Genomic DNA, 14,150 nt, shown 5'->3' with positions numbered 1-14,150 from the left:
GGAGATAGTACATGCTTAAGAACAAACCAAAGAGCTGCAGAAAATTGCCAGGAATTTGAAGCCTGACTTTCAAAGGTTTCCACGGACATGAAAAAGATACTGATGTTTTTAAATATCCTACATACTTTCAGTTCACAAATTCCAAGGCAGGTCACATGTCTGTCCTGCCTGCCTGCCTGCCTGCCTGCCATAAATTTAAATGTGATATGAAAGCTTCTGGATGAAGATAAGAAAAAAGATTTTGTAAAGTCAAGGTGGGAGATTGAAGATGGTGAGCTTGTATTAAAAAGAAAAACGGACAAGAAAATCAGTATGAAAACTATATCAGGAATAGAGAGAAAAATTGAACAAATCAGAACAGGAGCTAGGCAAGTGATAACATCAAGGTACAGATTAGAAGATGAAAATGATTCAGATAACATGAACTTTAAAACTCAAGAAGAAAAAAAATGGAAACTTGAAAAATGTGGGGGGGAAGGAGAAAAAACCCAAGTGACCAGTGAACAAATATGCAGGAATGAGTGCTGAGAATAATTATATTGAGAGCGAGATCTGTGCCTTTTAATAGCAAAACACATAAGTGATGGATAGAAAGAAATTGTATAAAACAGTTGCTTTATTTTGAATTGCAGTTCAGTATAAAACAAGTGAAATGAAGTAATAAGCCTGACTCAGAACTGGACTTAGGAAAAATGTTATCAGGAACAAAGGTAAAACACAACAAATGTTTAAGAAAAGACCAGGAAACAAATAGCTGTAGAGATCCTGTCCCCCCCCCCCAAAAAAGGAAACCTTGACAAGAAAACTAAAATACTGAAATAGTCACAGTGGCCATGTAAGTTACAGTTGTCTAAGCAGAGCTTGTGTACTCAACATGTAGCCTCTTAGCTGCTGAACACAGCAAATGAGTTTTCACCACCTAATGACTAGAGATATGAAAAAAAACCCTAGTATTCTGGGTACATTTAACCCAGAAAATATTGGTAAATCCCTACATTCCCAGTATTAGTATGGTATTGGGATTCAGCAAATAATCATGAATGTCAAAGTTCCCATTAAATGCCTCATTCAAAGCTGTGTTCACCCCAGTGAAGTCTGTGACTCTGAAGCACTTAAAGAGACCAATCCCTTTAACTGCCTGTAAACTAGTTCACTCCAAGCTTAGCAGCTGGTGGGCTTGGAGTGGAGAAGGCATTTGCCAGCCCCCAGGTGTGCTAAAGCAGTGTGGAGCTGTCAGCTGCCATACCCCATCTAATCCTGGGCTGGCTCTGTTACTTGCAGCTTGGTAAATTGAGCTGTAATTAACAGAAAGTCACCCTACCCAACTCCAAAGGCTTCTCCTGCCTGGGGTTCTTTAAGCCTCTAGGCAAGCAGGCCTCTAGGCTTTAAGCAAGCAGAAGCTTGCTGGCTCATTGTGGGAGACATATCCCCACACTACCTGGCTCCAAAGGCTTCTGCTGCCCTGGGATTCTTGATACCTCTAGCAGCAGAAGCCTTCTGCAAGGGGGCTGGGAAAGATCTCCTCGCCCCTTGCAGACTCACATGCCCCACACCCACCCAAGCTGTCTGCAGGCTCTGTGTGAGGCTGGCAGAGATGTCTTGTGGCTACATGGAAACCTGAGATCAGCTGATTGGTATAGCTCTGAATAAAAATGGGGGGGGGGGAATACATTTATTCAAGGCAGCTATACTGGCAGCCAAAACAGGTTCTCTCATCTGTATTTGGCTTGTTTGTTTGATAACCTGAGCCAGATACTCACATGAGACAGTTAAGGATAGGAAAGGGAATGTAGGCATCTGCTTCACAGAGCAGAAAGGAGATGAGTAAGAACCCTATCTGTATATTCAGAGTCCAATAGCACCTTTAAGACCAACAAAGATTTATTCAAGGTATGAACTTTCGAGTTCATGCACTCTTCCTCACTCGAATGCTCAGGCCTTGAATAAATCTTTGTTGGTCTTAAAGGTGCTAATTTGATTTTGTTGTGCTATTTCAACCCAACATGGCTACCCATTTGAATCTATGTAAATTGAGCAGATTGCCAGTTAACCTTAAACATTTGAGTAGAGATCTTCTGCCTGTAGGTCAGTGGTCCCTTGAAAGATCTGGGTTCCCTTGGAGGTTTGCTTGATCCTGGTAGTATTCCTTCAGCAGCAGGATGATAGTTTTAGTTAACTTTAACTGAACGGAGCCCATAACTATTCATCCCTTAACTGAAGCAAACAAGAATTGCACTTGCAGTTACTCAGTGCTATAAGAAATGAATATACTGGTTAACATCAGATGATATAAAACAAATAGCTGGTATCATCTGTGCACCATATAAATATGTAAATACAAATGCAGGGGTTTTACATTGAGGAAAATCTTAAAATTTTATTCTGGGATGGCTTTTTCACTCTTATAAAGCAGCCTGCTTATCTTGTATAATGTTTTATATTTTTTAGGTTTTAAGTAGAATAATTCAGAGTTTCTGCAATGCTCATTTAAAACGAATATTTTGTACATATTCTATACCCCCCTCCCTAAAAAAGTATTTTTCTAGGACTCTTGAAGGAAAACTTCATGGACTCAGAAGATGGTGTACAAGACAAGAGTGTGTCTTCCTCTGGAAGCTGGTTTCACATGGTGGCTTAGATTTTTCCATCTTTGTATCTAGCACCATTTGAAATCAGTGTTCTAGGAGCAAGAATTACAGCACTGGATTTGGAGAAGAACTGTAAGCTGCAGCACACATCATGTCACCAGGTTGTTAAAACTGTTCTGGTTCATGCAACTGGCCCAGGTGTGCTAGTAAGGTAAAGTAAATGTGCAGCTTCAATTAGGGCCAGAATATAAGAATCAGCATTTTAGAACAGCGCTAGAGCTGCACACTAGTAGTTTATCTGGCAGCTGTTCAGTAGGGAAGACTGTATCTAGCCTTCCCTGATGATCCCATTGCCAAGCAGGCATGTGCTGCTTTTTGGAGGTTGTTGTATACCCCATGGATCAGAGAGTCATACAGACAGCACACATCTGCACATACAGTCCCTTTTCCAGGTGGGAACGTGTGGGGAAACTCACTCCACATATGTGGAGCTCCTCCTCAGATTACTGTAACCGATATATTGGGTTGGATCCTATGCAGTGTGAATATTTGGTGTTCAGTGCCACAGATCTTTCCTGCCTTCCCTTTCTCCAGTGATCCCTGGTATCTCCACAAAGCTGTTGTGGAACCTGATTAAACAAAAGGTGGCATAGCCCAGGGGTTTGCAGGGGAGAGTGGTTCGTGGGGATTAGCACTCATTTACCTTGCTTTTGTTTCAGCAGAGCCTCTTTCATAAATGGAAGCACTGCTGGTAGCAGAACAGTGTAGTGATTTTGTCCAGTTCTTTCCTCGCTACAGCCCTGAATCGTGTGGGGTTCTTGCCCCATGAGGGGGTGGGTTCCTAGGATGGCATCTGCTTTTCAGAGATTTCAGCTTTGGGTTGGGCAATGTCTGGAGAAAGACCTGAAGGAAAGCCCATATTTGGGGAAAAGAGGGACTTCTGTAAGGGGTATAATACTCAATACCCTTCCCATCCACATTTGGACTGGTTTCCCCTCAGTTGCTCATGGGCTAGATAAGAGCTCTGGATGGACCCAAGCAGCATATTTGACACATCTGCTTTAGACCATCTTGATTGATGGGCCATGATGGACAAATAAAAATAAACTTGGCACAAGAGTAATTACTAGTTAATCACAGCAGCCAGTCAGTAACCACTCTTTAAAGAAGTGGCCCGTGTACTCTGGCTCTAAGCTACCGAGAGCAGCTCCTACATTGGCTAGTGTCTGCATTCCCACAAAGTTACCGATTTTTGTGTGTGTGCAGTTCATCTTATTCTTTGCTGTCAAGGGCTACTGACATCCCTTTCAGTGCATTGAAACCAACCTTAGTGAAGCCAAATTTCCAAGCCACAGGCTCTGGATTCCATTCTCTCAAGTGCGCCTAGGTATTTAGACATCACTTGAAATTAAAGTTCTCATTTTGAATAGCCTTCTGGATCTTTAGAGCACCAGTGTTGTTTTTAAGATACTTTCCAAGTTTCCGACCTTAAGTCCCTGGAGTGAAAGTGAGTTTAATCGGTTTAAATAAATAAATAAATATTACGGGAATTCACCTACAAGAGCTCAACACTGTTATCAATCATTGAATATTCTGGTTCTTGTTTTAATAAGACACTTTGGGCCAAACTAGGCTTTCTGGTGTCCTCATGGCCACCACCAGACTGCTACTGCTGCTGTCATTTGAAAGCAATTTTAAAATACGGGTCCTGATGGCATTTTGAGGTGACTGGTTTAACCCTCAGTAAACCTATAACCGCTTCCATTAAACATCCATAGGTAAAACCTAAGCTAAATACATGACTTCGTACTAGAATTTAAAAGTGTCTTAACTGAAATCCATTATGAACGTGTGTTCTTCCAAATTCCCCATATTTCAGAACCATAACAAAACATCCATTAAAGTTGTTTGTGTTAACGCTTGTTTCAGGAAACATTCTTTCAAACCTCTTTGGACGATAAGATGCATACCCTATGCGTACTAATGACCTGAAGGACCTGCAGATTCTTTTAAACTGAAGAAGCCACTGTAGAACTGGGACGACGTCTCTTACACAGGCTGACCGATTTCTCTTGGTGTTCAGAGTCTTAGTTCTTGTCTAGCACCATTTGAAATCGGTTATGATGTAGGGGGAAAAGCAACTGAAATGGAGGTGGACAAGAGGTTTAAAGATACTGCCAGCTAAAAATCACTACATTTGAAGATGTCTTTCTTACTGTTTTAGGATCCCACCCCCCGTGTGGGTAAATCTCAGTTACGAATTCTATCACAACAGCTTTTGGTGAACTCCAGTGTAAGAAATCTCACATTGAACAACTGAAAACACGGCTGATGGAAGACAAACAGCAATTCTGACCAATTCTTTCACTGGACAATGCTGCTGTTTGGCCATGAGGATCCCATGACCTTCAGCAACTGCTTAGGGAACTGCAGTGGGAAACAGAAAGGGTAGGAAGGTCTTAACCTGCAAGCACTCTTGCATCCATGCTTCTTAGGATATTGTAAATTGGAATACTTTGGATAAGCTATGAAGAACAAATAAAAATGGATTTAGTACAAGAGAAATGGCTACTTAATCATGGCAGCCATAACAGGCTACCAATGTTATAAAAATTGCCGTTCTACTCCTGTCCTATGTTCCTCAAAACTCAATCCCTACCCCAACTTTCACATTGTCTCCTGAAATGCAATTTTAAACCTTTTTAATTTTTTTGTGCTTAACTAATTCAATATACTATTACTTTAAAATGTGTATAATAGTGGTCTGAAAATGTTTTAGGCAGTATAGGTTCTTTATTATGTTGAAGACAGATCTAGAATCAAAGGTCAATTCCCAACCGCTCTCCTACTGAAGATCCCACCCCACTTAGGATTCCATATAGCACAGAAGCAACATTTGAGGGAGCTTAGTGAGCTATAGCGGAAGAAAGGAAGCAGGAAAACGATTCTTCCCACATCTTTCTCTGATGCAAGTGAAAAGTGACCTCTGAATTCCACTCAGGGTGCTGGACTATATAGAAGCATCATGGCAATTTGTAAATTCTTCAATGTGTATGTATGTATAAAATACAGAAGGAAATAAAAATACGTTGCTGGAAATTATGCAAATATTAAAACTGAACACTAGATGGCAGTACTGTATTTTTTAAAATATTGTTGCTTTCATTTATCAAAAGAAAACGGTGTTCATTGCAACTTAGCAACACCATCTCATCAAATCATAGAGTTGGACAGGTCCATACAGGACATCTAGCCCAGCCCTCTGTTCAATGCAGGATCAGCCTAAAGCATCCATGATATGTAACTGTCCAGCCACTGCTTAAAGACCACTAGGTCTAGGCCCCATTTTATTATACAGAAGAAACTCCCTAGACAAATTAATTTCTTCCATAATTGCATTTGGGAGTGCTCTCAAGTGAATCCAGTTAGCCAAAAGGTTATATACTATAAGCTTTAAGCTCTTGAACTTGTGTTGAAGCACAATAAAATAAGGGTTTTGATCTATCAAAGAACAAGTGATTTCCACCCTCCAGTGGGTCTCAAAAATATGTGGAAATGTTAATGGTGCAAGGTTTGTAAGAATAATTCAAAAGAAGGATGGGACACACTTTGAATTCGAAAGGTGAGAGACTGAGGGAACTGTAGAACTGAGTGATTATTAGGGAACATGACCCTAGGGGAAATCTGAGTGCCACGCTGCTTATGGAGACGCTAGATCTGTGAATAAGGATAAAACTTTGGAATGGGAATGGTGAATTCAAGCAGAGGTCTTGCAAAACTATATCTTTGCACTGGGTGAAAACTTGTACAATGATGCTGCAACCATTTCCACTGCTTGGAGGCGCCAAGTTCAGGTTATCACTACCGCATTGTGTGTGTGTGTGGGGGGGGGGGGTAGGTCGTGTAAGGGAAAGTGGCTAGAGAAAGACTCCCAACACCCAGTGATGTAGCCCAGGATTATTATTCCCCGTATTAAACATGGGGGTAGGGAGGGGGGTGGTATAGCAGCTGCTGGCCAGTTTCTCATGCACTCGCCTGCCATGAGGGAAAGGGTTAAATGAAGCAGGGCAGGAACACTCAAGGAAAGGGAGGGGAGCTGTCCAGTAAAGGCCTCGGAGAGCGTGCTGCGTGCCCACCCGACAGCCGTAGCAGTCCCAAGAGCACGAGTAGTTCCAAAAGCATTGGGAAAGGCCCCAGCTGTGGGCATTGCCGGATGCTGAGACTGCGGGGCTTAGCCTCACACGGCGCTGCGCAAACCGGGGGATGCTGTGGGTGCTAGCCGAAATTCCCTGGGCAAGCGGCATGCGAGGCGCGGGAGTTCGCCTGTGTTGGTGCCCGAAACAACATTAGAGTTCAGTAGCACCTTTAAGGCCGACCAAGTTTAATTCTGGGTGAGACTTGCGTGCGCATGCACTACGGTAAACTTCCGGGGAGGGGGCGCTTTAGCTGTCAAACTGCGGCCTTCCAGATGTCCATGGACTACAATTCCCATGAGCCCCTTCCAGTGAACTTTGGCAGGGGCCCATGGGAATTGTAGTCCATGGACATCTGGAGGGCCGCAGTTTGACTACCCCTGGGCTGATGCATGTGAGATTTCCCATGAGGGCGGGATTGACTTTGTGCGCGAATGCGCTTCCCAGTGGCAAGGGGCGGCGGCACTTTAACCCCTGCCTGTCACTAAGTGACGCGGGGCTTGTCCCAGTCCCACGGGATACATCGGGGTGTGGGTTTCGCCAACGCGGAGTCAGTCCTGTGCCCTGCTGGAGACTGCAGCACTTTCGACACTGAAAGACATGTGACCAGTTTGCGTGGGATTGAATGGTTGGCGCAGGCTCTGCAGATAAGGTTTCCGTTCGTTTTCTCGACAGGCAGGCGGTATTAGCACCATAGAGTGGCTCTGGCATTTCGGCTGCCTTAAATGCGTGTAGTAAGTAGCAGGCTCATAATTTGAGAAGAGTTTTAGGTGCCTATGACTCTGCAGTCTCCCGTTTCTTTTCATCTCCGTTTGTCTGGTGTCCGAGTGTTGTTTGCCGGTCTAGACACTGGTTTATAAAACTATTCCAAGGTTGCAGTCCTCTTAGAGCCAGTATTTAACGAAATAAATGTTACTTTATAATGTCTGCAGCGTTTTCATGTGGACTGTTCTGAAGAAAATAGCTGAATTCAGATAATAAATGCAACGTATTGCAGCGCCATCTTAGAAGAGGTACGAAGGGAATAAGTTATTCAGGGATATCGGCTATTTAAGACTTTTGTAATTCCTGGTATTAAATTTAAAATTATGTTGTACTGTATGTATTAGGCAATTCATGTTCTCTGTAAACCGCCCTGAGCCGTAATGGAGGGCGGTATATAATATAAACCTAAATAAATAAGTTATTAAATCCAGAGTGGGTGAATGGGACAAACTGACTCCCTTAGTGTGGCTCTTTTTAATCAATCAGAGTTAAATATTGGGTTCCTAAATTTTATACACGAGTGTTAGTAAACCCGCATTCTCTAAGCATGTTAGCCTATGCGCTTCAAAGAGGCAGTAATTTGTCTCTGATGTGCTAATATTTCTCTCCCTGTAAAAATTCAAATCTCTTTGCAATTTCTGCATACCCTTAAATTAAATAATAACATTACTAGATTTCACTAGAATCTGATTTCAGTTTAAGGTTTAAAATTCAAGTTATACAAACTTCATTTTATTTTGGAACTTTGGAGACCTTTCCATTAACACAGAATCTCCAGGCCAGATAGAAGGATGAATAAGACGGCCTTTCTCAGTTTTTCTGCCCTTGAGAACCCCCTGAAACATTCTTCAGGATTTGAGAGACCCCAAAAGTGGTGTGATGGTGCAGAATATGGTTGGGGAGCATAGTTGTGTACATGCCCACCTGGGACCCCATCCCTTCCAGGCCCAACATTGGCCATTTTGGGAGGAGGTGGATGGGCTGACGGCCATATGTGGTCATATCACCCAATAAAAATAATTTGTTAATATATATCCCACCCATTTGGGAAACCCTTCCAGAGCTGTCAAGAAACTCCTGGTTGATAAAACCTGATTTAGGGGAAAGTAAATCTAAAGTTAATAGATGTTAATCACTTCAAGCTTAGGAAGCTGAATGCACCACTTCTTGCACTCCAATTAAAAGCAATTGATTGCTGTAAACATTATGAATCTCTATGCCAGCCTTTCTCAACTTTTTATCATTGAGATACCCTTGGAACATTCTTCAGGCTTCAAGAAGCTTCAGAAGTGGAGTGATTGTGCCAGAATATGGTTGTGTATAGTTGTGTACACACTTACCTAGGGCCCCTCCGTTTCCCATCCCCTCCAGGCCCATCATTGGCCATTTGGGGAAGAGAAGGAGGGGAGACATGACTATCATATCATCTGATACTTTTAAAATTTTTGTTAAACATTTATCTCCCGCTCAAGAAACCCTTCCAGGGCTTTCAAGAAGCCCCAATGTTTCATGAAACCCTGGTTGAGAAAGCCTGCTCTATGCAGCCCTTTGTACGGCTTTATGCAGGCTGTTTATCTGAAAAAACACATTCCAAAATCACCAGAAGATGTCCCCTTGCAGCAGGAATGTAGCACATTACTGTCAAGCTCTAGTAGGAAAGAAACTAGATATAGAAATCTTACAACTGAACGTTTATCACATTACAAGGCAACGTTTTCTTGCTTCAGACATGCTTTCTCTGTAGCCCATTAAACAGCCATCAGTGCTTCTACACCAACTCATATAAAGTCTTCAATAAAGAGTGATAGAAATTCTTACTGATTTGTAAATAGGATAGGGGTGAAACATTAAAATTACACACAGTATTACAGACCTAAAATCAAGTTATGGTTTATCTGAATGGCCGTGCAAATCAAGGAAGAACCATAAATAAAATTCTTGTTCTATATTGGTCTGCAGGTTAAAGTAGAAACTAAAAAAAATAATAGTTCACTGTCCAGTTACTCTCTTTATAGTAAGGTAAAGGTATCCCTTGTGCAAGCACCGAGTCATGTCTGACCCTTGGGGTGACGCCCTCCAGGGTTTTCATGGCAGACTCAATATGGGGTGGTTTGCCAGTGCCTTCCCCAGTCATTACCGTTTACCCCCCAGCAAGCTGGGTACTCATTCTACTGTCCTCGGAAGGATGGAAGGCTGAGTCAACCTTGAGCCGGCTGCTGGGATCGAACTCGCAGGCTCATGGACAAAGCTTTATGACTGCATGTCTGCTTCCTTACCACTCTGCGCCACAAGAGGCTCTATTATAGTACTCTGCTCTAATATGTGAATACCCTGACCTGGACAGCCTAGGCAGGCCCAATCTTGGAAGCTAAACAGGGTTGCCCCTAGTCAGAATTTGGATGGAAGATTACCAAGAAACAGCATTGCAATTACTCAGAGGCAGGCAATAGACCACCCCTGAGAATCTCTTCCCTTGAAAACCCATAAATCAGCTGTAGTTTGATGGCTAATAACCAAGACACTCTTGATCTGTCTTGGGGCAAAATATAAGGTATTAGTTAATGAAGTAAATTAAAGAGTATGGTTCCTTCTAACAGTACTGTAGGAGATGGAGGCAAGATCTTTCTGGGAGAAACAAATTTTTGTCTCTGTGTTGCCCCATAGGGCTATAGATAGTTGATTTGTGTAAATATTTATAGTACTAGATGCTTCCTAGTTGGCAATATGTTATGTCACAGTGTTTTCCCCTCACCATTGGGCAGTTCTTTTTCTCTCTGTGTTATTGCTTGTCCAGTGAGAGGTTTTTTCATACTCTCAAGAGGTAATCATGCTGGCAACACCGGGTTAAATTTTACTGGATTTTTCTTAGACGCTCCAGATTTTCATTGCATTCCACCAAGTCCAAATTATTTTACTGTTTGTAATCCAACACATTTATAGGAACTGCAAATTTGTCTGGACACTGGACTTTTTAAATGCATGTTGAAGTTATGAATACAGTTTCATTTATAAGGAAGAGCTATGGTGACTGTCTTGCAAACAAATTCATACTCTGAATGTGCCTCATTTAGGGAAAGTGGTGGCAGCTCACCACAAGGGCTTCTTAAATGCAATTTATTATCAGTAACTTTTTCTGCATTGCATCAGGTGCTAACAGTTCAGACTTTGCCCAAAGTTTGAACTGTTAGCACATGTACCAGGAGGCTATGATGGGCAGTGATGAATTGATGTGTAAGAGGTCCCAGCAAAGGAGAACAGCATTATGGTCCAGATACTGAGAAGGGAAGTGGTGAGGTCCACATTCCCAGAAGTAATGGTATGGCCTGTGTCTTACAAATTCGCTGGATGTTCTGGGGACACTGGTTAAAACCTAAAATGATCCCTGGGCCTAATTCAAGATCCAACTTTTGACTTTTAAAGCACTAAGCAGTCTCAGCAAAGAAAGCTAAAGAAACATCTCTTATTCTCATATTGTGAGGCTGCAATTAACATATCCACCCCACCCTGTCATCTGAAATATAGTATGTGTTGAATTTAGAGATCTTTTTCTACTGTGGCTGGTAAATTCAAGAATGTATTCCTGAAAGAGGCCAATATGATTCTTTCTTTCCTTGCATTTCAGAGGGCTATAAACACCTGGTGGCTCTGTTAGGCATTTGAAGTAGGATGTTTTTCCTGAAAGCTTTGTTAATAGGCTAATTTTTCTCTCAGGGAGTATTTTTTTACTTATGTTTTACTTAGCTATCTTTTGATAGAAAGGCAAGATAATCTTTAAACCGCCCGTGGCACCATGGGCGCCACGGACTAAATAAAAGGCTAAGGGGTTATAGGGCGGGATGTGTCCGTGATGAGGAAGGGTCCGGATTTGACCCTTCCTCCGAACAGACAATCGGAGGGACCAATCGGCAGGCGCGCAGCCCCAGCACAGCGCGGCTCACAGTTGCTCCCTTAGCCGCTGGCCTGGCGCGTCGGAGGCGCAAAGCGCCTCTGAAGCGTCAGGCCGCCCGCAAGGGAGCCCCCGGCAGCCGCGCTCCATGTGGCTGCTGGGGGCTCCCTGCCCAGCGGCCTGATGCAGCAAGAGCCGCGAAGCGCCTCTCGCCGCGTCAGACCGCCACCCCAACAAGCCCCCGGCAGTTGCACGGAGCACGGCTGCCGGGGCCTCCCCGCTACAAGCCGGCCCGACTGCCCGACGGAGCAGCCTGCGCGTCTGGCCAATGGCCTGCCGGACGAACAGGTAAGCTGCCGCGGCCCTTCTCTCTCCTTTCCCCTTCCCCCTTATCACCTTTCAAGGCCCATTTTTAGAAATGGGCTTTGAAACTAGTCATACATAAAGAACAAGATAGAAGATCTATGTTCAGAGATATTATCTCTGAAAATCTGACACTGGAGACAAAGCCATTGCCTTCAGAATCTGCTTTTCAGCTTCTGAAAGTGTCCAAAAGCAAAATTATAAATCTAGGTCAGATAAATAAATCTATTGCCCATTTAAAAGCTAAAGATATATAGATTCATATTGATGAATAAGCAGGATATTAAACACACAAGCAGGGTACATTACTAATTTATTTGTAAAGTCTGATTCATATGAATAACAAATCATTTTCAGACAGCACTTGTCTGTTGTAGCTTTACAGATGTGGTGAATATTGGCCAAGTGCTTAATGAGGATGTAAATCTATTTCTACAGTAAGTTTTATGCCTTAATTTGTTGCCTTTTGAAATTGAGAGTATAACAGTACAAAAGCATTATGGTCAATACTACCACACTGTCACTTGGAATTACAGAACTACTAAAGTGTTTGAATGATTGAACAGTATCAGCAATATTTGTGAAACAATGTCTTCTTCAGAAGAGGTATGAGGTTTAGAAGTGTTTGAAGTATCATTCATAGTGGAACTGAAAGAGTCCATGAAGGAAGACAGGATGAATTTGAGATGGATAGCCTTTGCACCTGCAGTCCATATAGCAGTCTAATTAGTTTGTTGAAACATTTTGGTGCCTGTAAAATACTGTTGGAGGGGGGGGAAAGAGACTTAATTTCTATCTCCTTCCATTGTATATCAACGGTGAACAAAAACTTTAGCCTCAGAACATTTTCAGTCGCTATTTAATAGTTACATGTTGCACATGTCAATCAGATTTTTATTAGCAACAAAATACTGCGGTTTGAGTGCTAGGATAATGCAATCTCCTCACTTCTGGGTTTCCTTCCCCATAACTCAGATTTATTGCACAGCAAATAATCTGTTAAATCCTAATGTTGGAATATGATAATGTCACCTTGTTCATTTCACACAGTAAATATTTCTTTTGATCTGCATCTCAACATTTATTTAGGAACTTTTAACTCACCTTTTTGCTGAAAAGGATTCAAGGATGGTTACAATAATTTAAAAATATACTATACAATAATACAAGTAATTCAAAACCTACATGTAAAATGTTGAGGGATTTACATCTAGGGAAAAAAGACTCCCGAAAATACTCCTAAATACAGTGGCACAAATTCTAAGAAAATAGAGATGATTAATAAAAAATAACAATGTTTTAAGGAGTTGATTCAGCTGCAATGTGATATTTAACTAGTAAGGTATAATTAAATGTATCTATATTCCTTGTCAGTTGACTATAGAATCCAGTTTAAGGAAATTATTTATCAAAATCAAAATATCTGTTTCATGTAGATGTAGTAAAAATGAATCAAGCATTTAATTTTTAAAATTTTTAATTTAAGTGCTAAGTGTGAATTCAGAACTGGTTTCCTAAAATCAAAACAAGTTTGCAATTGCCGTTAACTGTTGTTCATTAAGTGATCTGTATACTGCACAAAGTGGCTATGGCAATTTTGATAGTTTTCTAAAACTTTAGCAGTGCTCCCCTTCCTATCAACATAGTTTCCAAAGGTCAGGATTGTGTGCTTCGGCTGCCAAAGAGGCCATTCGAGCCTGAAGCAGCCAGCAATGTGTCAGCACACAACCCGGCGCCCACATGCAGGCGCAGAGCTCTGCGCCTGGGGGTGTGTGCCAGCTGCACCCCTCCCCCCTGCACCACTGGCTGCTTTGGGCTCAAACAGCCACTTTGGTGGCCAAAGCACACAACCCTAGTTGAGGTATTGATCTGCAACAGAACAACTAGATATTAAATTGTACTAGAACAGGACTAGTCTCTGACACCCCCTTCAAGGATCGCTGCCTTGTTGTGGCAAGGGGGCTTGCGTAGTTCAGTGAAGCTATGAGCTATACCGTGCAGGGCCACCCAAGACGGACAGGTCATAGCTGAGAGCTCTGACAAAAGGTGATCCACTGGAGAAGGAAATGGCAAACCACTCCAGTATCTTTGCCATGAAAACTCTATGGACAGTTCCAATAGGCATAACGATATGACGCTGGAAGATGAGCCCCTCAGGTCGGAAGGTGTCCAATATGCTACTGGGGATGAGCAGACGGCTAGTACGAGTAGCGCCAGAATGAATGAAGCGACTGGGCCAAAGCCGAAAGGACTCTCAGTTGTGGAAGTAACTGGTGGCGAAAAGACAGTCCGATGCTGTAAAGATTTTTATTCCATAGGAACCTGGAACGTCAGATCCATGAATCAAGGTAAGCT

General features: G+C 42.4%; 1 protein-coding gene and 1 long non-coding RNA gene across 8 annotated transcripts in view; one reads left to right on the top strand and one right to left on the bottom strand.

Moving 5' to 3' along the window:
- The window catches only part of LOC143836064 (uncharacterized), a 34,226-nt gene extending 28,517 nt beyond the window's left edge, over positions 1-5,709 (top strand). For 3 of the 4 annotated variants that reach the window (XR_013230481.1, XR_013230478.1, XR_013230480.1), the window contains one exon: positions 4,518-5,709. This is a non-coding gene — a long non-coding RNA (uncharacterized LOC143836064). The remainder of the gene's footprint in view (positions 1-4,517) is intronic. The other variant, XR_013230479.1, reaches the window with a different exon arrangement.
- A 6,388-nt stretch (positions 5,710-12,097) lies between these two features.
- The window catches only part of LOC143836062 (complement receptor type 2-like), a 105,957-nt gene continuing 103,904 nt past the window's right edge, over positions 12,098-14,150 (bottom strand). For 3 of the 4 annotated variants that reach the window (XR_013230474.1, XR_013230475.1, XM_077334842.1), the window contains one exon: positions 12,098-12,556. Coding sequence is in view for 1 of the 4 variants with exons in the window: in XM_077334842.1 (XP_077190957.1) it covers positions 12,522-12,556 (35 nt within the window). In the remaining 3 variants the exon portion in view is untranslated. The remainder of the gene's footprint in view (positions 12,557-14,150) is intronic. The other variant, XR_013230476.1, reaches the window with a different exon arrangement.

Source organism: Paroedura picta, chromosome 4 (assembly GCF_049243985.1).
Source record: "Paroedura picta isolate Pp20150507F chromosome 4, Ppicta_v3.0, whole genome shotgun sequence".
In the NCBI taxonomy this organism is placed as follows: Eukaryota; Metazoa; Chordata; class Lepidosauria; order Squamata; family Gekkonidae; genus Paroedura; species Paroedura picta.
Note: the sequence above shows the minus strand (reverse complement) of the source record. Positions and strands in the feature narration are given on the sequence as shown.